At 36.7% G+C, this 27,105-nt stretch overlaps 1 protein-coding gene across 1 annotated transcript; it reads right to left on the reverse strand.

Moving 5' to 3' along the window:
* Window positions 1–15,575: 15,575 nt before the first annotated feature.
* Window positions 15,576–17,525, reverse strand: LOC113299517 (60S ribosomal protein L13a-4). The gene is made up of 4 exons (XM_026548535.1): window positions 17,175–17,525; window positions 16,940–17,056; window positions 16,756–16,843; window positions 15,576–16,000 (listed from the first exon to the last, which is right to left on the reverse strand). Exons 1-4 carry the CDS (start codon window positions 17,444–17,446, stop codon window positions 15,857–15,859), a joined length of 621 nt encoding a protein of 206 aa, XP_026404320.1. The 5' UTR covers window positions 17,447–17,525; the 3' UTR covers window positions 15,576–15,856.
* Window positions 17,526–27,105: the final 9,580 nt, after the last annotated feature.

Raw genomic sequence — 27,105 nt, forward strand, 5'->3', positions numbered from 1 at the left:
TGATTCCTTTGAACCCAAAGATGTCGTGGAGGAACACGTACTTGTTCATCAGGAATGGCTTGATCAGTGCTCTTCTCCTCGTCACTAGAAAATGTCAGGATCAGTAACAGTTGGAATAATTTCAACTGATTCTGGAATTTCTTTGACTTTCTCAATTGTCTCTGTTGAAGGCAATTCATCAGGGGGATTATCTTGACGAAAGTTACTAATATCATCGATGATAACATTAGCAGATTCCATCATGACTTGAGTTCTGAGATTAAAAATTCGAAAACTACGACTATCAGAAGCGTAGCCAAGAAAGATTCCTTCGTCACTTTTGGTGTCGAATTTTCCTTTCTATTCTCAATCTTTCAGAATATAGCACTTACTTCCAAAAACCCTGAGATAGTGTAGATTGGGTTTTCTTCCATAACATAACTCATAAGGAGTGTTAAGGGTTTTAGACCGCAAATACAGACGGTTGATCAAGTAGCATGCTGTAAAGACAGCTTCTCCCCAAAATCTTAAAGGTAAGTTTTTGTTGTGGAGCATTACCCTGGCCATTTCCTGAATGTTCCTATTCTTTCTTTCAACAACTCCATTAGCTTGAGGAGTAATTGGTGGTGAGTATTGTTTAATGATCCCCAGTTAGTTATAGAATCCGAATACCTTGGTGTCTTTGAATTTAGTGCCACGATTGCTCCTAATTTTCTTTAGTTTGCGACCTTGTTCGTTCTGGATCCTTTTAACAATAATCTTGAATTGACTCAGAGTTTCATTCTTATGAGATAGGAATGCAACCCAAGTGAATCTGGTGTAATCATCTACCATAACTAAAGCATACTTCTTACCGGCAACAGTGGGTTGTTGAATTGGTCCGAAGAGATCCATATGAATTAAATCAAGTGGAGCTTTAGTGAGAATATCTCGTGATGATTTGTGGTGAACTTTCGTTTGCTTACCCTTTTGACAGGCACCACATACACCTTCAATCTTTGCATTGATTTTGGGAATGCCTCTAACAAGTTCTTTGTTAATGATCTTAGTTAGAAGACGATAACCAAAACGCTCATGCCAAAGATGTGTAGATTTCACCTTAGTCAAATTGCAGTGGTTGCTAAACTGAGTATCAAGAAGATAACAGTTGTTTTTACCACGAGTTCCTTGAAAGATTACCTTCCCGGATTTGTCAACAATGTCACATCCATAAGCATTGAAGACAACTCGATGGCCCTTGTCGCAAATTTGACTAATAGAAAGAAGATAACGTATACCACATCATGGATTTCTGGAACACCGGCTAGTTTGATCGTTCCCTTTTAGCTAATGTAGCAACAACTTCCATCTCCGAACGTTACAGGACCACCTTCGTAGTCAACCGATGATACAAACCAAGTGAGATCTCCTGTCATATGCCGACTACATTCACTATCAAGAAACCATTGAAAAGGAGATGTAGATCTTAAAGCAAAGGCACCCATACTACTAGTACTTCTTGATTTAGAGTTTCCTGGTAGAGTTGTATGAACTTTTAAGGAGTTATACAGTTGTTTAGCTTTCTTACAAATATTACTTGCAACATTAAGACTTTTGAAAGCACATACAAACTTGTTGTATGTGATCGGATGGACCACAACATGAGCCTATGCTTTGAAGATTGTCTGACGGGTTCCTTGTCATATCAGTTTTCTCAACATCCTGTCGTTGATTACAATCTGACTTATGACTTTTCATGAGAGAGAAACAACTGAGATTTTTCAACCTTTCAAGGGAAGTATTTCCGGATATCAAATCCTTAAGAATCGCAATTTCAGCAACAGGACCATAGTTGATCCGGATTTGTTCATCCAACCTTTTTTGAAGAGATATCAGTTTGTCAGACCTTTTCTTGCGGTTGTTTTTCAAACCTGGTGAAGCGTTAATTGAGACTTTCTAATCCATAGAGTCAGATCGCTACAAACACGGACTTGTTAGGTCTTAAACGTGTTTGCCTGCTCTGATACCAATTTAAAAAGAGGGGGTCTAACAACACCACCCAGTATTTCGATTAGCAATCTGTATGGACTAACTCCGAAACACTTTGCTAGAGAATCAACTAGACAGTCAGGCTCAATCTAGATAGAAAGTATCTCAAGGAGTTGTTATCTCAATCTCTCGATTTGATCTTTACTCAAGCAAATAGAAATCTGCAAGTCTTTATCAAAGAGAGATAACTTGGACGGTACCAAAGACCAATGTCCAAGGATCAATCAATATCAATCAACAACCAAAGGTTGGGTTTCCAATTGATGATCACGAACGCACAACCTATATTATTTCAATTATATAAAATATAATGCGGAAAAGAAATAACACAGACGCCAGAAATTTTGTTAACGAGGAAACCGCAAATGCAGAAAAACCCCGGGACCTAGTCCAGATTGAATACACACTGTATTAAGCCGCTACAGACACTAGCCTACTGCAAACTAACTTCGGACTGGACTATAGTTGAACCCCAATCAGTCTCCCACCGATCCAAGGTACAGTTGTACTCCTACGCCTCTGATCCCAGCAGGATACTGCGCACTTGATTCCCTTAGATGACCTCACCCACAACCAAGAGTTGTTGTAACCCAAAATCACATACTTGATAATAAACAGATCTGTCTCACATAGAAAAGTCTATAAGAGGATAAATATGTCTCCCATAGATAAATACTAGGTTTTGTTCCGTCTTTAGATATAAAATCAAGGTAACAGGAACCAAATGATAATCCGGTCTTATATTTCCGAAGAACAGACTAGATTAATCAATCACCTCTCTACGATCCTTCCTGACTACACAAGCGGATTGTCGAGGAATCACAAACAGTGAGACGAAGATGTTTGTGACTTCTTTATATTGCCTATCGGAGAACTCTCACGATCTCAAGTCAATCAATCGATTGAACTCGTACGATAGAAGATGCAAGATCAGATCACACAACTACGATAAAGTAGTATCGGTCTGGCTTCACAATCCCAATGAAGTCTTTAAGTCGTTAACCTGATTTTAGAGAAGAAAATCAAAGGTTAATGGAGATCGACTCTAGCGGGCGCACTAGTAGCACAAAGACGTGTGGGGATTAGTTTTGCACAATGTTAGATATCTCTTTTATATTGCCTTCAAATCAGGGTTTTGCCTTAGTTACAAAGCAATTCTTATTCATCGTTAGATGAAAACCTGATTTAGATTCGAGCTAATATTTCTCAACCGTTAGATCGAAAACTTATCTTGTCACACACACTTAGGTAGACGTTTACTGGGTTCGTGAAAACCATGCCCAAATGTGTACGTGCATGTTGGTTCAACATAGTAATCCAAAAGGTTAACCATATGAGCATTTCATATTAACCTTGTTCTTCTTCACCATAACTAGTTCAATTGACTCAAATGAACTAGCTAAAGAGTTTTTCAAATGCTATGAGATCTTATGTAACTACACAAGACACAATTGAAGCAAAGATGATTCGATTCGATTGAATCGTCTCATGAACATTATAGCCATGGTCTGCATAAAGCATTCCTTAGTAATTTAATATTTCATGTTCAGAGCACATCTTTAGATCATAACCTCTTAAGTTCACAAACAAGTTCGCGGACTTAAGTTAATCGGTTGAGTTTTCCAAACTCAGCAGAAATTCTCGGGATGAGAACTTCCGCCAGTTCGCGGACTGGGTTCGCGGATTGAGTTCGCGAACTTATCACACAAACGAGTTTTGGAAAATCCCAGCAGAAATTCTCGGTCGAGAACTTCCGTCAGTTCGCGGACTGAGTCTGCGAACTAGGTTCGCGGACTGAGTCTGCGAACTAGGTTCGCGGACTTGGCAAGCCAATTCCACAATCCTCCTGATTTCTCTTGATCAACAAAGTTCGAAAACTTCGGTTCAAGGAATACATGGTTATGTAATCTAAACTCTCATTTCAATCATTGAGACATTCTCATAGGACGCTATGTAGCCGTTATTCATAGACCGATTCACGTCAGAGCAATTCTCAAAGTGATTGAAACTTTTCATGACTTTCGTCACTAGGTGAAGATAAACTTGATCAAAACGAAACGCTTTACCAACACACGATTTCGAGATAAAAGATAAGCAATGAATGCTCAGCTCGAAATGTCAAATGTGTATGATCTAGTCTATATAGCATACGACTTTTGTCTCATAAGAAGTAGGAGATAGAAGAGATAGACTTTTGAGTGACAGATAAGTTCAAGTCTCCACATACCTTTTTGTTGATGAAGTTCCACGGTTCCTTGTATAGATCTTCGTCGTTGTATGATGAATCGCCATGAAGTCCTTGAGCTCAACTACACTTTTCTATCCTAGTCCGAGACTTAGCTATGTAGGTTAGAAATCAAGACTTATAGTTTTGATCACTAACATTGACAAACATGCTTGAGATAGCAACGCATGCGAGTTTGACCAAGCTATGCTCTAACAGAACGCGCTTTTGAAATTTTGAAGAGGAAGTTCGCTATCATTTATGGGCCATATCGTGGGTTGAGTCCTCGTGAAATGCACAAGTCTATGCTCACTTGCATAATTCTCCATAACATGGTAATTCAGGAAAACCCGTCGCGATAAGGAGTGGACTAACTATGAAGATGAAGATCTGAGGCCTGAGAATAAACCACAAAGAGGCTTGCATGCAAGAAATTATGGACAAATGACTAATTACATTCAGAACCAGAATCTGTATGACCAACTAAGAGAAGATCTGAGAGTGACTCTTTGGGCAGAGTATGAAAGAGCGGGTGGGCGTAATTATTAAGTTATGCATTTTAGTTTAAACTGTTAATTTTTTTGTAGTTTGTTTTATTCAATATTAAGTTAATGAGTGAAACTTATTTAAGTAGACTGCAACAATATTTCAAATTAATCAACTTTTCATTTCAAACTAATATTAAGTAGAATGCAACAACAACATATCAAATTAAAATGCAACACTTCAAATTAAAGCATAAATTAATATATACATCGGCCATATAGAGGTTCTACTACATCGAACTCATTTTTATCGTCATCACCACCAGGTTGGTAGTTATTAAATCTAGCTTGTTGTTCAATTTATGCTCGAATCCTGTCAAATTCGATTTGCCACAAATGTTTTTTCTGGGGGTTCATGCTTGTCATAGTCATTCACAAATTTTTCTTGAGAAAGGCGACTTTTTTTACTCTCCATATTTTGAAATTTCTTATCAACCGCTCTTTGCTTCTTGACAGTCTTCTGATGTTCCATAAACTCTGTCATGTTAAATCCATTGGAGCGTCCACCTTCTTAAGCTAATTTTCTAGAAAGTCTTGCTTTGTTTTTTCCTAGAATTTTTTTATTAGCATCATCATCGTTGAGAACTAAGTTGACATTTGAATTTCTTGGGGTATCTGGTGAAGAATTTGGTGGACCTGGTGAAAATGGTGAAGAATTTGGTGTTGAAGGAGAATAATTTTATGGTGACCTTTCAGGTACTTATTAATTAGATGCTAACACATCTGGATTATATTTGTTCAACACCTTCAAAATATGATAACCACTTTCGAAACCGAAATTTTTGCCATATTTTCGTTGCCATTTTGTACGAACCTGTCTTTCAACATCACCGTCCACAAGACCGCTCTCTCGGCCTCTCTTGGCTTGCATTATCGCAACAACATATTTGGCAACTTCCCTACTGATTACAATGAAGAGCTCATAACTCTTTTGCATCACGACTACTGATGTTCATGGTTTGTTCTTCATATTTGCGAAATATGTTATCCCACATGGTGTTACCATGTTGTTGTGCACCATCAACACAATCTTGGGTAAAAAAAACATAATTACGACAAATGCATTCATCTTATATGATGTTGTATTTTGCACCCCCGGACTTTTACCTTTTTACCTTTATCGTTGTCTTGACTTTGAGATTGTGAATATTACAAAAAATTGAGAAGTGCAGAGAATGTGTGATTGTTTTAGATTTGGAAAAGATTGAGAGATTGAGAAATTCTAGAAAGATTTAGATGATACAGAGAGGGGAAATTGTAGCCGTTTGATAAGCACGTATGTGCTACATTTTATATCCATAACTATATTAGCCAGGCCTCACTATTTCGTTAATAACGTGGTTTTAGACCTTTTACACAAAATACAAGCAAATCCCTTCATCCGGAAGAATAAATAGCCAAAGAAGAGCATTTGTGACAAAAAATGGTCAAGGCATCTCCTGGCACGAAAGAATTAGAGTAAACTATGAGCGTACACTTTAAGTGCTCATGTCTGCAGCATTACTTGCCTGCTGCAGCAAAAGAAGTGGATATTTCAGCCACAAATCCACCCAAGTGCTAGGCTTACAAAGTTAGAAAATAAGATGGCAAAGTGCTGTCGAGTCGAGGAATAATGGACGGCGTGTCAAGACTCAAGTCCTTCCACCACATCTTATATATCTTGTGGAAACAAAGAAATGCATCGGACATCATCATTTCTTCGTATCAAATAAAAGGATGTTTTGAGCAGCTCATTTCTAAAGCTTCATAAGCATACACTTCTACGTTTATCTCCTTCAAGTAGCTGCCGGCCCAGGGACGGACCCAGAAATTATTACTGGGTAGGGCTAAACTTATGCAAAAAAAAAAATTTAGTGAGATATTGAAAACAGAAGTTTTACAGATGTGCAAGTATATCTTATGCATCTTGGAGAACAACCAAATCCCAAACTGTTTCCAAGTTTTGTAGCTATTGGTAGACTGTATCACCTGCAACAAGAATAACCATAAACCTCACAAAATTCCAAGTGTTTAGCTCCATAAGTTTAACAACAACCTAAGTGTCGAACCCAATAGATATCACATCATAAATGACTTAAAATCCATTTTACTTTGTATCTAAATGTTATAAGTTATAACAAAAAAGTTGCGTATACATTAAGATTGTGTAAGTAGGTGAGTACAAGTATAGCATTTGAACTATATATGTGAAGAGTTTCCATCCGAGGTGTTGAACAAATGAAAACGTCGTATGCTTTAGCATAGAACCAATCTTCTTAAAGTCTGAAGACCCTTCCATTGTAATAAATACATCACGCATTGGTGGATCTGTTTCAAAAATAGAGCAATGGAAGCAAAAACTACGAGTAATTCACAAAACAAAAATGTGAACCATAATTCGCAACTAGAGTGAGGTATTAATGAAACAAAAAGCTATTTACAGAGCTGAGAAATACTAAAGCAAGGGAGGAGGAGGAGGTCAGGACACCCATCCTAAGAGCAATAAAACATACGTCACACTAGTGCAACCCATATGAACCACACTCAAGCCACTACGCTTATCTTAGCCAAAATACCAAATAATCAATCAAAAACTATATTCGAAATCAAGGGACTAGGGAGTGAACAATCACTTACATACATCCTGCTAAAACTAGCTAAATCCTTTGTAAGAAGCTGAATTTTACGTCCTCTAATTATCCTTGTAAGCATATACGAAAGAAAACCCTAGATTGGCAAGCTATACGAAAACTACATCTACTATAAATACCTTGAATTTCCAATTGCGCGTCACTGCAGTCTTCTTACAAACTTCAAATCGATGTCGTCAATATTAAATCGAACAAAATTGAGTCAGAGAAGTTCCGTTACCAATTGTTCGACCAAGCAAAGAAAAAAAAAATCATTCCCGACTTATTATTTCGACCAGTGGGGTGGTCGCGTGGGGAACTTATTCCTCACACGTATAAAGTATTGACTGTGGCCAGTGGGCTAAAATTTGGTAATGATCTATTTACTCTTGGGCTAACACCATGTTTGTTTACTCCTGACTCATCTGAGTCGTCTGGATCTGAATCATCTGGATCTGAGTGAAATCACCTGACTCATCTGGATCTGAGTCGATATGTTTGTTTTGAGTCAGATCTGACTCATCTGACTCGGAAATAAGTGAGTCAGTGGTTTGGTCCCATGAGTCAGGGGTATTTTGTTACCTGACTCAAATGAGTCCGAGTCAGGGGTTATGTCTGAGTCATAGGTCGAGTCAGATCTGACTCAAAATGGAAAACAAACGGTCTGACTGCTGACTCGTCCGAGTCAGGGGTTGACTCAGATTCAGACGCCGAGTCAGCTGCAAACAAACAAGTTCTAAGTCTAAAAATGCGACTGGTTTGTGTACCTAACAAATTGTTTTCCAGATTTAGGGACGGTCTATAGCCCGGGTTAGCCCCTTGCTAGGCCCGTCCCTGTGCCGGCCGGTGTCTTTTGGTTTCTTTCAACTATTTCGGTCTGTATAGAAATGAGAATCAAGGTGCTTAATCGAGACCTAGTTCCTGATGATGAAAGAATGCATGGGAAAGGATGGAGATGGTGATTATCGCGACAGTGCATTGCAATAACAGAATTGGAGTATGTCAGGCATAAATGGAGATTCCTATCGCACTTGAGTGGTGATTGTCTCGACTACAGATGGTGGAAGAAATATATAGATGGATTCGATGTTAATGTTAATGTTGACTGTTTGGGAAACAAATGCTATGATGGGTGCTCGAGCTGAGACGAAGGATTTGAGCTGTGACTGATGGACGATAAATGATTAGGGTGAACTGATGATGCTCGGTGACGATATGAGTGTTGTTGTACATGTGTTTTCGTTGAGCACGAGGAAATGAAGAGAGAAAATTAGTGCAGTCAGCAATGGTGTTAGTGGTGATCGACTGCACGGTATTGGACTGTGTACGAGAAGCCGGAAGTGAGTCTGGAAGGAGCTGAAACTTAGCCGGACAGAAAATGGTATTGGGTCTGAACTGGTGTCGAGACTGAGATAGCCAGGGATGGACATAAGGTGCTATGGCCAAATTTGGAAGGATACGAGACATGGGTATTGGACTGGGGCCTTGCATTGGGCTAGGTCGTATTTTGGAGATGGGGAACTTAGGCGCAGGCCCAAAAAAAATAATATTCTTATTGGCAGGCCCACAATTAATTTTAGATACCGTGACACCCAAAATTATTCGAAATTATTAAGAATCAATACATAACTCGTTATGCATACTATTTTTTCAGGCATAACTCGTTATGCAGCCTAATTTTTCAGGGGTATAATTGGCAACGCAACTTCGATATAACATATCTAAAAATCCGTGCCTTGGAATTTTACAAATTTTATATCGTTGGAAATCTTTTTAAGAGAGCTACACAACGAGTACAAACAACAATATCAAAAAAAAAAAAATTCATGAAAAAGTCGGAGGTTATCATCGTTTTAGGGAAAATTTTCGAAAACTGACTACATATTCATTATGCAGCCTCCAAAACAGATGCATAACACATTATGCAGACGCATAACGAATTATGCAACCATTTTCTCGACTGCATAACAAAGTTATGCATCTATATATAACAAAGTCCATACATAAAAAAAAATTGATGCATAATTGGTTATGCAGCCATATTTAAGGATGCATATCAGGTTATGCATCAATTTTCTCGATGCATAAAATATTATGCAACAATTTTCTCGATGCATAATGCATTATGCAGCCGTATTTTGGATGCATATCAGGTTATGCATCCATTTTCTCGACTGCATGATGCATTATGCATCAATTTTCAATTTCGCACAAAATAACAAAGATGCCGGATAATGTGTTATGCATCCATTTTTTGATTGCATGACATGTTATGCGCTCATAACAACATCATCTTCTTCTTCTTCGTTGTTCATCATCCAAGCTCAAATAAGCTTTATTATTATTCCATGTATTTTCTAATTCTCAAATTAACTTTTATTCATGTTCTACTTGATTGAAACAATTACAAAACCCTATCTCCATCTCAGAACATATCTCAGATCCATCTTCTCAATCAGAATACCTAATTAAAAAAAAAATCATTCAGACATCTTTCGGAAATAACAAACAGCAAGATCTCGATTCATCTCAGAACATCACCTCAAACCCTAACTTTCGATTTCATTCATCTATTGTTTCCAATCTTTATGTGATTATACTGTCTATCAATATTATTGATCGTAAGTCACAGTTGGGAGGAAGAAAAGAAAAATAATTGAAGAAGAAATTCCCGTGAAGAAGAAGAAGATAGGAAGAAACCAAATTTTATAAATTGTGGGTTTGGGAGAAATTTTCTCACGAAAATTGGGTGCGCGCGTGAAATTTTCCGCCCGTGGGTTTTACGGTGTAGAAAATCTGTAGAATGGGTCTCCCTATAGTTTTCACTTTGGAGTTCACTTCTTCGCAGCAGACAACATAAAAACCTACAGAGAAAATAACAGAGGGGAGGCCGGACCGGGATTCTTTTGGGAGGCGGCTACAGAGCCATGAACAGAGAAGACTTGGGTTTGCAATTTTATTGTTCTCTTCTCTTCATGATTTGCTAGATTTCCATGTTGGGGAAACGGATGAACTTGTAGATGTTATTTCATTTTGTGTTCTAAAACAAAGTCATTTTTTAATGCTTAATAATGTTTGAGCGTCTCATTGATGGTATTTGAGATTTATGCCATGTATAATTCATAGTTCGATACTAAACAATCCATCCTAGACCTGATTGATTATTTTTTATAATAATTCTTTGACTATCTATGCCATGTATATTTAGTGCTTCGGATATCCATTTTTAGGTCGAGACCAAACACATCTTATGAAAATTATTGTTGAGCCTTTTATCGATAAATCTTCTGTATAGGATGCTATGTGTTGCTGCCCTGTATGAGTAATATGAGACTCTTGTGATAGGATACATATGAATTTAACTCTACAATGGAATTCCCGAATCCCTAGCATGTTCATCACCTTTGATATTTTTTTCGTCCAGAATAATTTGATTTGTTTCGCTTATATTATCCTACATATTTATTTTCTTTTGATTAGTATCAGTTAGAGGGATTTTCACACTCCTCGTGGGAACAAACCACATTTGTTGTTGTCTACAATTTCGACACTGTGCACTTGCGGTAAAACAAAGTCGGTTCTCCGACCCATCACCGTTGGATGAGGAACTGATGAGTGATGATCAAACCAGCGAGCGACAACATGACTATCACTGGCGTCGGAATGACCAACGAGCGATATTGTGACCATATAGCGATGGATATTCTATCACTCGTTAGAAACTCTATCGTATATGCCTAAGTGGTATTTTTGGCACCTACGCAGATATGTCCAGTTTGGTAAGTTGGCATACCCGTAATGGGGTGCTCAAATGGCAAAATTAGCTGCTTGACATGTTCATAGGAGAAGGTGTAATCAAATACACTCCCTAAAGAATGGTGAGGGAGAATGGAAGCACACAAGAGAAGATATCTCAAGAATTCTTCTAAACCATTTCCAAGAAATCACTACCACATCTAACCCTGATGAAGATGAAGAGATTATGAACCTTAAATCCCCATGCATTTCAGCTGAATATAACAGAAATCTAACTGCCATCCCAAATTCCCAGGAAATAAAGCACTGTGTTTTCCAGATAAAGTCATGGTCAGCTCCTGGGCCAGATGGATTCCAAGCAGGCTTTTATAAACAAAATTGGGAAATTGTTGGTCAAGACATAATCAACATGGTGCAGGAATTCTTCAGAAATGGTAAACTCCTCAAAGAACTCAACCACACTTTCCAAACCCTCATACCAAAAAACAACTGCATCCAAACCCCATGTGACTTTAGGCCAATAAGCTTATGTAACATATCTTACAAAATTATTTCAAAAATCATGACCAACAGATTAAAACCAGTTCTTCACAAAATCATCTCTCCTTGGCAAGCAGCTTATGTACCTGGCAGAAACATGATGGAAAATACCATCATTGCTCATGAAATTGTTAATCACATGAAGAACACAAAAGCTTATCATGGTGCAGTTGTTGTTAAACTTGACATGTCAAAAGCTTTTGACAGGATGGAATGGAATTTTGTCATTAAAGTGTTGGAGAAATTGGGCTTCAGTGAAAGATGGTGTCATCTTGTAAATCAGTGCATCTCTACTGCCACAATATCCATTCTTCTCAATGGTTCACCAATTGATACTATGACTCCAACAAGAGGCCTAAGACAAGGTGACAGTCTTTCTCCATATCTCTTCATTATCTGCATGAAAGGCTTTAGTAGAATGATACAACATGAAGTAGAGAGAAAGAACCTTAGCCCAGTTTTCCCTGCCAGAGGAAGTCTTCCAGTTTCTCACTTATTCTTTGCAGATAACTGCATTTTATTCTCCACTGCAAAAAGAAGCTCAATTGAAAGCCTCAATAATGTCATTCACAAGTTCTGCACGGTTTCAGGGCAAATAGTTAATCTAAATAAATCCAGCTTACACTTCAGTAAGAGACTCAATGATAACCTGAAAAATGATGTCTTTCAAGTAATGGGAATGAATTTAATGCCTCTTGAAGAAAAGTACTTGGGGATACATTTATTCATTGGCAGAGAAAAAACAAAATGCTTCAACAACATCCAAGACAAGATGCAGAAAAGGCTCCAACAATGGCAAGATGGTCTAGTCAATCAGGCAGGGAGAAGCACACAAATCCTATCAGTCACAAACTCCATGGCACAATTTCAGATGGGTTGCTTCATCCTTCCTCAAGCAACAATAAACCAGTTAGAAACCACACAAAGAAAGTACTGGTGGAATAAGAACAATGGTAAAGGTCTGTACTTTATTTCTTGGAGTGTTATTTCCATTCCAAAAAGATGGGGAGGTCTTGGCTTTAAGAACCTAAAGGTTTACAATGAAGCAGCCATCACCAAATTGGCATGGAGGCTTATCCAGGAAAAAGACAAAGAATGGGCCCTCATTTTGGAAGCTAGATACTTCAAACATGACAACATCCTTCAAGATGATATTTCTGATAAGGGAACTGAAATTTGGAAGAGCATATGCAAAGGTCTAGAATGGGTCAAGAAATTTCATATTTGGCTGATTGGAGATGGCAAAAAAGTTTATGCTTTCAGAGACAACCGGATTCATGGTTATACAGCTCAGCAAGTTCAACAAAATTTCAATGATGGAGAAGATATTCCTCTGCATATGAAAGTTGCAGATTTCTTTGACAGTCAGACAAAAAGCTGGAATGATAATCTTCTTCAAAACTGTTTTACACAAGAGCAGATGGAGAAATTTTTGTATCAAGCCATCTACTCAACATGAAGATACAATACAATGGTCTTTGACCAGCAGTGGTAATTTCACAGTCAACTCAGCCTATAAAGCAATTCTCTGTGAGCACAATCAAGACCTGAGAAGCAAGGAAGAAGAAGCTAAATTCTGGCTTGGTTTATGGCATCTCAAAATTCCTCACAAATGCCAAATGTTCTTATGGAAACTAGCTCAAGATATTCTGCCATCTAATCAAAGACTGGCTAGACATTATCAAGTTCAAGATAGGAGCTGTAAAAGATGTATGAATGGAGAGGAAACTACTACTCATATGCTACTTCAGTGCACCTTTGTTAGAAGTGTGTGGAATCCCATATCTCAAGAAGTTGCTCAGGAGCTTGCAAATGTTCAAGATATACAACAGTGGATTGAATCCTGGAGTGACACAAATTCAAGGATAAATTTCAGAAAACAGTCAGCCATTAATCTTATTGTCATTACTCTATGGTTCATATGGAAGGCAAGATGTGAACTGGTTTTTGACAACAAAAGAAGCTCCACCAACAGTCTTACCAACAGAATTAGAGATTATTGCAGGGAGAATAAAATTCAAACTAACAATAATCTAAACCAAGTGCAGGTGCTATGCAACAACCACAACAGAACCGCTAGAAGCAGAACTAACATAACCAGTTGGATCCCTCCTCAAAGAGGATGGTTAAAAATCAACATTGATGCTTATGTTCTTCCTGATAGTAACATTGCTGGAATTGCTCTAATTATCAGAGATTTTGCAGGTCAATTCGTGGAAGCCTGGACAATGGTAGAAAGAGTGAGAGATATTACCCAAGCAGAAGTTGTTGCAGCCTTAAAAGCTCTCCAATGGATATATCAGCTTCAACTGAAGAATGTTATAGTAGAAGGTGACAATAAAAAAGTTATGGACAACATAAATGGTCTCTGCAATATCTCTCCTTGGGAAGATGGTAATATCATTAGAGAATGTCAGCATCTAGTTCTTTGTCTAGGAAGCGTTGTTGTTTGTTTTAAGAATAGAAAAGGTAATCAAGTGGCAGATCTGTTAGCCAAGTTCGCTATGAACAATCTTTGTAGTAGGAAATGGTGTGTTAATCTTCCTGTTTGTGTCAGCTCTAAGATGGAGTCTGAGAGAATTTCATGTATTATGTAACTTTGCCGTTGGGCTTCTCTCAATGATTATCTTTGGGTTTTTCTTTCAAAAAAAAAACATGTGCATAGGAATAGGCCTAAGAAATGAATAATAGAGATCTGCCAAAACATTCGAATAAATCACCACTTTACAAAATTGACAACAGCTCTTCACTGGTCAGCAACTCCATGCCCTTATTCGATTGTTCCACAATCCATGTTAACTAATTGGGTCTTGGACGTCGGAGACGAGAATTTCAGGGAAGTTCCACCTACTCCACAGGTCGAAGAACTATTTGGTTCTCACTATCCTAGGGAGGACATTAATGGTGGGTTTGTTTACAGAATTCACTGTTTTCGGGAATTTATAATTACATGGGATTACAAATTCTGGGATTCACATAAATTCCTTGTGTGTTTGGTAATTAAGTTAAAATTCTTAGGATTTATAGAGTTTTCTCTTTTTAAAGACTTTGTACCATTTGGTATTACCCTCAAATCTTAAAATTGCATATATATATAAGTGCGTGTGATTTAGAGTTCAAAAAAATGGGTCCATAAATCCCTTGGTAAGTTTCTCAGCGAATTTTAGGGGGAAGGATCGGACTCCATATGGAGGATTTGCTGGAAAAGTGATCCCCGAAATAAACGTGATTCCAAGGATTCAGACAACCAAACATACCGAGGGAAACGTAATTCCACCAAATCCCTTGAACCCATAAATTCCACCTTTAAAATTCTGCATCCAAACCCTCCATAACTATTTCAGCAAAAAGTGCTTTGCTGTATGACATTTCAACGGGAACTCAAGAACGGAAAAAGTTCAAGCCAGATCAAAAAGTGCTTTGCTGTTGTATATAGTCCATCAGTGCACCGCAAACCAGCTGATGTTTCTGAGATATATCGCATCTCAGATGACCAATACCATTTACATCGAACTACATTTTGACCACTAAAAGCAAGCACCAGTTTCCAAGTACAATTTTGTAACAGGCAGTGATTTCTTCATCTATTGCAGCTCTCAGCTCTCCACTTTGGATCTTTACAAGCTTCAGGATAACAGACTCAACTTCAGAAGTTGACTCTTGGTTTTGGTTTGAAAAATCACATTTTTTACCTCATTGTTGTCATAGAATGAGCATAAGCTGCACATTGTAGTGGAATACAACTTTTTTACACAGGAAAAGTTCTACATAAACAAAACAGTAAGCAAGTTTCAAAACCATCCGTACCTGTGTCATGCTACAGAACAATTTCACTACTAAAACTGTAACCCCAACAAACTAAAATTCTCCTAAAAAAGCAGTACCCAACCAATATAACGTAATTTCTCCTACAATTGATGGACTGTAATTTTTCATACGGCAAGGACCAAAAGTACGGTGCACACATTATAAACAGCTTTAGCAAAAACCACTAAAGATTCATAATCGAACCAACGTAACTTAAACTTAAACTTTACCAAGGCCCCATAGTATACTAACATTACCACCTTAAAAGTGTGTCCGACAATCAAACAAGGGAGATGTCTCAAAATCAGAAAGAAAGCAAATGGCAGGAGCCAAAATCCTCAAAATTGTAACCTAAAAAAGATAATAATCTAGTACTTGACGGGGGCAAGAATTTCGAGTTGTGCACCAAGTTTTCCTTCAGCAGTCTTCTCAGCCTTAAGTCTCAACTTGTTCAACTGCTTTTTCCTTTCATACACAAGCTGGGATCTTGCCTTTCTCTTCTCCTCAAGTTCCTGAAGATTTTGAAAACAAAGATAACATAAGAACAACTTTACAGCAGCTTCCAGGAAATCTCAGTTAACAACTTCAAAGAACGAGAAGTCCATACAAACATAGACATTGCTTTAAGCTAAAAATGCATAAACTGCAAGATATTCCAACAATATGCATTTTAACAAGATTGTAATCAGCAACAAAACAAAGACTCACAACAACATCAAATAATTGACTGTGTTCATGAAAATCTTGACAAAATTTGGCTTTTTGTCAACAAGAAGCTTAACAACTAACTAGTACTCTTCTTAACCCAAAACAGGACCTAATCAACAATAGAATTCAGACCATAAGATACATTAACCAGGGTAAAGAAACAATTCAAACAACTACTATAAACTTTTACTGGAACACATGCATCACAGGAATTCATTCATGGAACACTTTTACTGGAAATCAATTCAAATAAAAGCAACCAATATAGAACTGCAAGAAGCAGTGATGTCTCTTCTGTTGCCAGCAACAGATTAAAAGAGTAAAAGTGACTCACATATAACCCAATTACTTATATAAAGAACCAAACAACACTTTTAATTACTAAAACAAAAACTAATTACAGTATGAAAGCAATTTGGTAATTACTTATATATATGAATAAAAGAACCAAACATTTAGCTTTTCAGCACCAGTGCCATTGATCGAGCAATGTATAACATGCAAGCTCAACAGTAAAGAAATGAAGACAACCAAATGTAATACAGCACAGAAATCTCACCTTGATGGTATCAGCGTGACTCCATCCAACCTCAGAAGATAGTCTTCCCAACAAGCAGTACTTGTGTCCAGGTTGAAGTCGCAAAACCCTAAATTAGAAACAGAAAAATAATTCAGATCAACACCCAAAACACATCAAATAAAACCCTAAATCATGCAACAAAAAAAAAGGACCCGGATCTTACTTGAGAGCATCAGGGATGACCATCCTCTTAATCTTGTCATATGGAGGGGGAATACCCTCATACGCCTTGAATCTAGCAAGTGCGGCAGCCCCACGCTTGGTCTTGTGAGGAATCATACTACAAACAACCAAAAATCATTAAATCAAATACAAATCTCAAAATCAAACTAAGATTGGGGTTTATAACAAATCTCAAAATCAAACTAGGTTTAGGGTTTATAAGAGAAACTACTAACCCACGGATAGTCCTCCAAAGGATCTTAGCAGGAGCTCTGAAATGAATAGGACCGTGAGAAGGTTTGGTGTTCATCCTCTTTCTGAGAAAACGAAGATACTTCATTTTCTGGCGAACGAGACCACCAGAAAGACAAATCTCTTCACATCGAACAACTACAACCTTCTGTCCATTAAGAAGTTCTTTGGCGATAATGGAAGATAATCGTCCAAGCATGTGGTGACGAGCATCAACAACGACCCGTTTAGCACAGATCCCACTCCCGGAAACCATTTTTACTTCTGCCGCTGTGTATCCTTCAGCTCAGAGAAGAAGTTCTGCTTTTAGGGTGTTCTAGGGCTTACTCAAGAAACGTCTTAAGAATTTATATTGATAGGAAGAAAGGTGAATAGAACCGGGACCGGTTTGTTCGGGTTTTCTTGAGATGGGATTAGGGTTTCGTAGAGGTAATGTTATTTGATGACCTACTTCTTTTCACACCAATCCATCCCTCTAATGAATTACAAGGGTACCGCAAAATGTGTAGTGTTGTTTGACCTAGCAAATAAAACTCTAATAAGTTTGTTGTTTCGATCCATCCCTCTAATGAATTGCAAAATGTGTGTTGTTTCGTAGAGGTAATGTTATTTGATGACCTAGCAAAATGTAAAATGAGTTGTAATCGTTACAAGTAAGATAAAACTCTTCTACTTTGTTTTGTTGAATGGAACTTATACAAGATGATGTGCTTTCGACGCCTTAAAAAAAAAATAGGACAAATTCAAATGGTAAATATATCATTCGAATTTAGTTATTTTTAAATTTGACGGACCGAGTTTAAAATATAACGCGGTGTTTTACATGCACTGAAAGTGAAATGATGTTTAACACCGTCTGGAGTCTAAATTACTACAGGTTTTGTATAAAACTGTTTAGCCTCGGTTTGAAATTATGCCCAAGCATCAGGTTGTTTTAAACGCCGTCAGATTATAGCCTTCCAGATCCTCACTACCAAACAACACAAAAATACTATTTTCAAAAGTATTGGTATAACTGTAACACCCATATGGATGCTCTAACTGCACTGTTATTTCTCTTTTCATTAATTCTTCTTCCACCTATAACCTTCCTTTTCTTTTTCCATTGTTTTTCCTTATTTTTCTCAGTGATGTTGGTTAGGTAAAATTCATTAATTTATTTTGGTTTATCTCTCTTATAATTCCCCTTTTTTACGCAATAAGAGTTCACTGACCCGTTTAATGGAAACCAAGCAATAATTCTGAACATCTTGTGTAAGTTTTTCCTGGTTTATTTTTATTTTAGGGATATTTTGACCGCGGGTTCGAACTTTATGACCATTGTTGCATTTAGGTCCTAAAAAGTTCAATATTCGAGTATGGGTCACGGGACCATGATTGATTGCGTTGACAGTTACAAAATCTAGTGTTAGAGCATTGCTCGGTCAAACTCACAAGTGTTGCTATCTCAAGCTTGTTGTCAAAACAATATCTTGATTTCTAGTCTACAGTTAGTTAAGTCTCCGACTAGGATAGAAATATAGTTGAGAAATAGTGGATCATGGCAGTCATCATTGCGCTCTACCGTTTGAAGGCGAAGATCAAACGAAGCTTTTGGAGAACTTCATCAACAAAAGATAATTGAAGACCGAACCACCTATATCTCAAGTTATATTCACTTTTTTATCATTTGAGACGATGTCGCATAATAAAATATAATTAGACTATTATACATAGACAAGAATTTCGAGTCAAGTTTATCTTGATAATTAGTTCTCGGAATATAATGACTAAGCTTAATGAACACTTGTTCATACTTGATGAATTTCGGTTAAAGACAATTTATTATTCGGAATCAAAATCATGATTCAAGTTTTATCGTTTGAAAATAGCATGGAACAGTGATATTTTTCATTAATGTTATTCAGGAATGTTTCGAATCAATTTAGAGGGAAATATAAACTGTTATAGATTCGGATATAAGACAGTGTTATCAGTCTTACAAACTGGGAAGACTTTTATATATCTGAACCCGTATTACATGTACTCGTACAAGTAGCAGAGTAGCTATATATCGATTTACAGATTTGTGGTACACATATTTTTATGCACATCATGTGAAAATTTGTTCAACCCGTGAACCAGATCGGTATGCATACTCGTATGCTAACCATTTTTCAACTGTGGTTACGAAACCGAGATTAGTTTCCAAAATGGTATGCTAACTAAAACAATTATGTGTTCCCGAACTCGGTAGTGTATCCAAACCGGTACGCAAACCGATTTAGTTCTGTGAATTCCAGAACCGGTGACAGTCTTAAGGTTTCCAAATCGGTACGCAAACCTAAATAATTCTACTAACTCCGGAACTTGGTTTGGTTAAATGTTTACAAACCGGTACACGTATTGTGACTGAACCGACTCACGAACGGTAATGGTATTTGTACCTTGTACACCTACTAACCATGTCGATTATATTTTCGAGTGTGTTTAAATTATTTCTACGAGATAATTAGCATTTGATTAATTCTCTAAAAACACTAGACTTGTTTGATCCCATGTTTGTGACTCGGAGTTAATGTCTTATGTGTTCATGAAAATGAAGATTAAGCTTTTAAATTCAAACCGGCTAGTTTCGGCTAACCATGTTGATCATAGTCTTTCTACACGGTTCGGATACAGTTTCACCTAATCAGAGTGTATATATTACTTATGTAAATCAGATTCAAAGATTCATTTAACGTTGGATATTGATTGCTTGGTTCCAAAGCTATCTTAGCTTAAACCTAAAGCAACATATGCATTTGATGTCTATAAAAGGGGAACTTCAAGCAACTAGGATCTTTGAATCCCGACACTACTTTTTGGTGTGTCCTACTTGTATCTAGAGTTGTCCTTTTCCAAATTCATTTTAGGGTTTAGTGACTACAAAGTCTTCATAGGGATTCATGAAGCCAGGTCCGGTTATCTCTCCTTGATAACTCGTGTATCCTGATCTTGATTGTTTGTTGAGCTAGCTCCATCGATCAAGATAGATAAAAATCTTCAAAGTTCTTTTTATCTCAAACTTTGTTGATTCCACAGGTTTTATTCTTGTGAGGTGAATAATAATCTAGGCTACACTTCGGGTTGCATAAGTCCGGATTTTGAGGTTAGCTAGAATTTGTCTATTTCTATCGATTTATACACCTTTGATCAAACTATTTGATTGCAAAAGGAAATCATATACAGGATTAATCTGTAGGAGGCATATTGGTTCAAAGTCTTCAATTGAGTTGAAGCACTCTTAGTTGGTGTGACGTCAGCTAAGGGAATCAATTGCGCGGAGTCTTGATAGGATTCAAGAGGCGTAAGGAGCGCGACTGTACCTTAATCGGTGAGATACCTTTTAGGGCTCAACTACATTCCAGTCTGAAGTTAATTGATAGTAGGCTAGTGTCTGTAGTGGCTCAATCTGGACTAGGTCCCGGGGTTTTCTGCATTTGAAGTTTCCTCGTTAACAAAACTTTTGGTGTATGTGTTATTTATATTTCGGCATTATATTGTTTATTTTGATAATTGAAATATCACAGGTTGTGCGTTGATCGGTCATAATAGACACATCTGACCTAGTTTGTTGGATACGACTTTATTGATTCTTGGAAATTAGTCTTTGGTATCGTCCAAGTAATCTCTTTGTGATTAGGTTCACGGATTTGTTTTTGTAAACGTTATAATCGCAAGAGAGAGAAAAAGAGAGAGATAACTCTAAATAATATTCCTTGATTGAGTTAAACTCTCGGAGTTGCATTGAGTTTGTCCATACAGATTTCCTGAGAAAAAAGTAGTGGTGTATTTTGGTACCCCCGCGTTTTCAATTGGTATCGGAGCAGGCAAACACGTTAAGACCTAACAAGTCTGTGTTTGAAGCAGTCTAACTATATGGACAAGAGTGCAATCTCGATAAACGTACCGCCAGCATTTGATGGCACAAATTACTTATGGTGGAAAATTCATATGTGTTTCTGTCTACAAGACCGTGACTTTGAGACATGAAAACTTGTAGTTATTGGATACGAGGCGCCAACAGTTATTAAAAACGGAATCATTGTTGCCAAGTCGTTAATAGATTATAGTGAATCTGAGATAAATGCTGCAAAGCATAATTGTGACGGGTTAAACGCTATTATCCACGCTATAAGCCCGGATATTCAGCACCATGTGACTTTGTGCACTAAGTCTAAAGATGCTTGGGATATCTTTGAAACCGTATTTGAAGGAGATAACTCAGAGAAAGATGATAGGCTTCAAAACCTAAATTCTGGCTGGGAAAATCTTTGTATGTCTGATAAAGATACGTTTTATGAATTTAATCAAAAGGTGTCTGGTATTGTTAATGCTTGTTTTGCATTAGGAAATACTATTTCCCAAAAGGACATTGTGATAAAAATTATCTGATCTTTACCAGCTAGATATGAATCTAAGAAACATGCCCTCATGGAAGGGAATAACCTTGAATCTCTTTCCATAAATACTCTTGTTGGAAAGTTGAAGATCTTTGATCATGAAATGCAATCCAAAGCTGGAAAGGATATTGCGTTTAAGGCACTGAAAAACACTAAAACTCTCAAAAGTGAAAGTGTTGACAACTTTGGAAATGATCTTGTTGACCCTGAAATTTCAGATGAAGATCTTGATAACTTAGTATCACTGATCACAAGTAAGTTTAGAGAACTTCTTAACAAGAGAAATAAACGATTCTCCAGAGAAAAACCACAAACGTCAGCTAAGCCACATAATCGTATTTCTATCAAAAACAGAGACTCTAATTATATTGACGATGAGGATATGTCATAGTGTTTCAAGTGTTAAGGATTCGGTCACTTCGCTAACGAGTGCCCAGATCGTAAAAAATACACTAGCAACAAGGGTCTTGCCGCAACACTTGATGAAACATATGATCATTATGATTCCGAAGAGGATGATGGTTCAAGTGTAGCATTCTTTGGAGAAATTGTCAATTTTGATAATTGTAGCAATACTCATATCAATCTTGATAATTTAATTGATGACTCTTCATCAAAATCATTTGAGGATGTAATGGATTTTTCGTATACTAAAGAAAATTTTGTTAATGTTTCAGGTACCTTGTGTCTAGTTGCTAATGTTATTCCAGAATCAATTTCCAAATCGACATGTCCTTATTGTTCTAGTGAGGGTCACAGACACACACAATGTTGAAGTACAAACATAAACTAAGGTATATCAATAAACTGCAACAGAGGGCTAGTTGTTTGGAAAATATGCTTAAACTTGTTCAAAAGTCCAATCCTGAGGTACTCAAAGTTAACTCTTCTTCTTCTAAAAGATTTATTGATTCTAAGGAAAAGGTAAAATCTCAATTAAAGATAAGAGTCCGGACAAAATGTTCCGCATTGAAGGATATTATTAATTCCATGCAGGAATCTAGTGGTGAGCAATCTAATGCTCACCTCAACACAATCTAATTGTGTTGAAAGGTGCATCTTATCTCATGTGCCCTTACAAGATATAAGAACTGTGCACATCAGGGCTTTTGATCAAGATTGAATATCATTGCTTGGATCTCCATCTCGTATCTGTGCATCTTAATCTATGACCCAAGTAATGATATTGGAAATTTTGATCCACGAAACCTATAAAAGGATCAAAATGACATTTTTATTTCATTAGGTTTTATGTATTCTAGTGCGTGAACTTTTATGGTTCTGAAATCCTGCACGGTAAATATCTTCTACTTAAAGACTCATATCTTTTTCACAAGAAGCTTTGCCCGTTGAGCCATATATTTGTGTTTCACAAATCCATTTTATTCTTACGAATCATGGAGGCTCCAAGCACAACATATTCTCGTGGAATATATGCTCCAATGGTTGTTGATACTTATCCAACCAAAAAGGAATAAGAGATGTCCTTTCCTTTTGTCTCATCTTTTAAGAGGAACAGGAAAAATCAGAAGAAACCTAGATGGGATTACTCCAACCAGAAAAAGTTTCAAAATCTTCTTGAATAACTTAATAAAACCAAGAAGGAAGTCCAGGGAATTGAAAAAGCGGGGGTCTAACAACCACACCCAATATTTTGCTTAGCAATCTGTATGGACAAACTCCAATATATTTCCAAGAGAATCAACTAGACAGTGAGACTCAATCAATGAAAATATATCAAAGAGTTGTATCTCAATTTCTCAATTCAATTTGCAATTAAACAAATAGGAATTTGCGAGACCGATTGAATATAAGAAATAACTTGGACGGTATCAAAAGCTAATATCCAAGTGTCAATCAATTTCCTCAACAACCAAAGGTTGGATTCACAATAGATTGAACTTACGCACAACCTGTGACATTTCAATTAAATAAACAAATATAATGCGGAAAAGAAATAACACAGACACCAGAAATTTTGTAAACGAGGAAACCACAAATGCAGAAAACCCCGGGACCTAGTCCAGATTTGAACACCACATTGTATTAAGCCGCTACAGACACTAGCCTACTCCAAGTTGACTTCAGACTGGAATGTAGTTGATCCCTAACTAATCTCACACTGATCAAGGAACAGTCGTGTTCCTTACGCCTCAGAATCCCAGCAGGACTCTGCGCACTTGATTCCCTTAGTTGATCTCACCCACATGCTAAGAGTTGCTACAACCCAAAGTCGAATACTTGATAAACCAATATGTCTCACACAGAAAAGTCTATTGAATAGATAAATATGTCTCCCACATAAATACCTAAGAGTTTTGTTCCTTCTTTTGATAAATCAAGGTGAACATGAACCAATTGATACGTCGGTCTTAATCTTAGAGAATATAATACTCAAGGTGAGTTTTGTTCCTCACAATAATCTTAATCGTATGGTAGCGAAACAAGATATTGTGGAATCACAAACGATGAGACGAAGATGTTTGTGACTACTTTTTATCTTGCCCATCGGAGATTAAATCTCGAGCAAATCTTAGAGAATATAATACTCAATATGATAGAAAACAGCAAGATCGGAACATGCAACTACAGAGAAAATAGTTGGGTCTGGCTTCACAATCCAAATGAAGTCTTTAAGTCGTTAACCTACAAGGTTTTGGAAAAACCTAAGGTTAAAGGAGAATCGACTATAGTCGCAACTAGTATCACAAAGGAGGTGTGGGGATTAGGTTTCCCAGTTGCTAGAGTTATCCTTTATATATTCTTCAAATCAGGGTTTGCAATCAATGCTACCTCAGTAACGAAACATTCAATATTCACCCTTAGATTAAAACCTGATTAGACTCAAGCTAATATCTTTCAACCGATAGATAGAACTTAGCTTGTTACATACAAATGAAAAGTGACTTCATTTAGATATGATGAGTAACCGTACCTAAACCTGTACACCTTGTTGGTTAAACAATAGTTAACCGAAGTTAGTCATATGAACACTTTCATATCAACCTTATTCATCTTAACCATAACAAGTTCAAATGACTCAAATGAAACTGGTTCTAGAGTTGTTCAATTGTTTGTATTCTCATAGAATTATATAAGACACAATTTAAGAAAAATCAATTTTTATTCACTCGGATCAATTCATGAACATTATAGTCACGGTTTGCAAAAGATTGCATTCCTTATTATATAAATGTATTAGCTCATGAACAAACCAATTTTAGAACATAACCTACTCAAGTATGCAAACGGTACACATACCTAAGTGGCCGAACTAAGTTTGGGTTCGCCAGTATGCGAACGGGTACATATACCTTCCAAACTCAGTTAAGTCCCAAAACTTGAAACTCACGCCAGTACGCATATCGGTATGCATACTAAGTTCCCGGACTTCATTAACCAACCAGTACGCATACATGTATGCATATTATGGTTCCCGGACTTGGAATAACTTGCAACAGTTAGCATATAAGTACGCATAATGTGCTATATCCAATCATGGTTATTTGTTCTAAACTCCCATTTCAAACTATTAGCTTCGAAGCAATTTTCAAGTGATTGAATGATCAATACGAAACATTCTGAGTCTACATCAAATGACTGTCTCACACAAATCATGTAAGATGTTACAAGGCCATTTTCACATGATCATATTTTGACTTTGGTCAAGAATATAAGATGAACTTGCTTAAAGCGAAAGCCTACCAACACATATTTCAAGAAATATGTAAGTGAGTTAAACTCAGCTCGAAATATCAAATGTGTATAATTGAAGTTTATATAGTTATACGGCTTTTGTCTCAAATATGAGATAGAGTAGATAGACTTTTGAGTGGTAGATGACTTCAAGTCTCCACATACCTTTTGTTGATGAAGTTCCACAAGCTCCCCTTAGTAGTTCTTCGTCTTCAATCGATGAACGTCGTGAAGTCTAATGCTCAAATACACTTTATATCTTAATCCGAGACTTAGCTATAAGTAGACTAGAAATCAAGACTTATAGTTTTGGAAACTAAACTTGACAACAAGCTTGAGATAGTAACGCTTGCGAGTTCGACCGAGCAGTGCTCTAAGGAATAAAGAAGATTCTACAAAAATCTCTCAAACTTCAAGAAGCTCTTGCTAATCAACAACCTACCAGGTTTGCAGGAACTAACACCTTCATTCATGAACCTTCCGTTCCTATGCTTGTTGTTGATAAAGAGTTTGGAGATGATAAAGAATTCTTCAAATATTTTAAATACTAGGTGATTTCTTGTGGGAATTTATTCTTACTTTTGAGAAGGATAACTAGGGTTTGGTATAGCAAAAATTGTGATTACACAAGCTATTTCCAATGTTTTTCATCTTTCATGTTTTTAGATTTATTTATTTAAATTCTAGAGTTGTTGGAAGATGAACTTGCAGTATGTAATCATTATTGGTTTAATTATTGCAAACGTCTTATGAAATATATGTGCCTTTACGTTTTCGTGAATCGAGCTGATATTTCATATATACTCAGAAGTTAAATCTATTATGTTTTTTTTTATAAACGGAAAATAGAACAAACTCTTTGAGAAATTTTATCGCAGCATTGATCTACTTGTGATCACACTTTTGTGTTTTTACTGCTTGACACACTCCGTAAGATTCTCTTATGTTGAGTCATATCGATCAAAATTATCTTTGTGTACGTAATTGACGCTGAGATTATTTTAATTCGATTTTCGGATACAAATCCATGTGATTTGTTAACGTTCAACAAAATCCTTCTTTTTATAAATCAAGGTCACTCATGTTGTTCTCTTGGGAATGACATCAAATGGGGGAGAGTTCTTATAAATGAACTTATGCTTGATTGCAATATCTTTGTGGGGAGTGTGGTTGTGGAATTTGAAAGGGGATGCTTGTATCTTTTTAATCTCCTAGATGAGCGCTAAGTATTTATTACTATGTGATATCATCTAAATAAGTTGACATGAGGAGTTGCATTTTAACTATGTTATAATAATGTGGAATATCAAAACTTCCTTAAAAATTGACATATCTTTTGGTTGTATTCATTACGATCCCGCAAATTTTGTACCTTTGTTAATTTTATTGATAAAAAGGGGGAGAATTATTTAGTAGTTTCATCAACATACATATGGTTTACGGATCATTATGTGAGGGGGAGTAAATCAATAATCTATAGGTTTTACCTATTATACAAAAGATGTAAGTAGTGATTAAGGTGTACATATCACCATAGTATTACTTCAGAGTTGGGATACAACTGAACTTTGGAGAATGAATAATACTATGTTTTTTATATAACGATGATTGAGAATTTCAAAAGTTGTTATCGTTATGGAATCTATTCTTCAACAACAACGATGCTGAGTTGAACAAGTTCAGAATCATTGCAGCTTGAAATTACGAAGAGTTCAAGGGAAATCAAGACATGTTGGATTCAAGAAGTAATCGAAGCTTTATTTTCTATCCATCCGTATTGATAATTTTGTCACTA

Source organism: Papaver somniferum, chromosome 7, assembly GCF_003573695.1.
Source record: "Papaver somniferum cultivar HN1 chromosome 7, ASM357369v1, whole genome shotgun sequence".
NCBI classification, from domain to species: Eukaryota; Viridiplantae; Streptophyta; class Magnoliopsida; order Ranunculales; family Papaveraceae; genus Papaver; species Papaver somniferum.

What these genes read in the sequence shown, in the direction of transcription:
- LOC113299517 (XM_026548535.1), bottom strand. Translation starts at nt 17,446, where the DNA reads ATGGTTTCCGGGAGTGGGATCTGTGCTAAACGGGTCGTTGTTGATGCT. An exon ending in CTTTGGAGGACTATCCGTGG is followed by an intron (nt 17,057 to 17,174) that starts GTTAGTAGTTTC and finishes GGTTGTTTGTAG; the next exon opens with TATGATTCCTCACAAGACCA. An exon ending in GTCACGCTGATACCATCAAG is followed by an intron (nt 16,001 to 16,755) that starts GTGAGATTTCTG and finishes CAAAATCTTCAG; the next exon opens with GAACTTGAGGAGAAGAGAAA.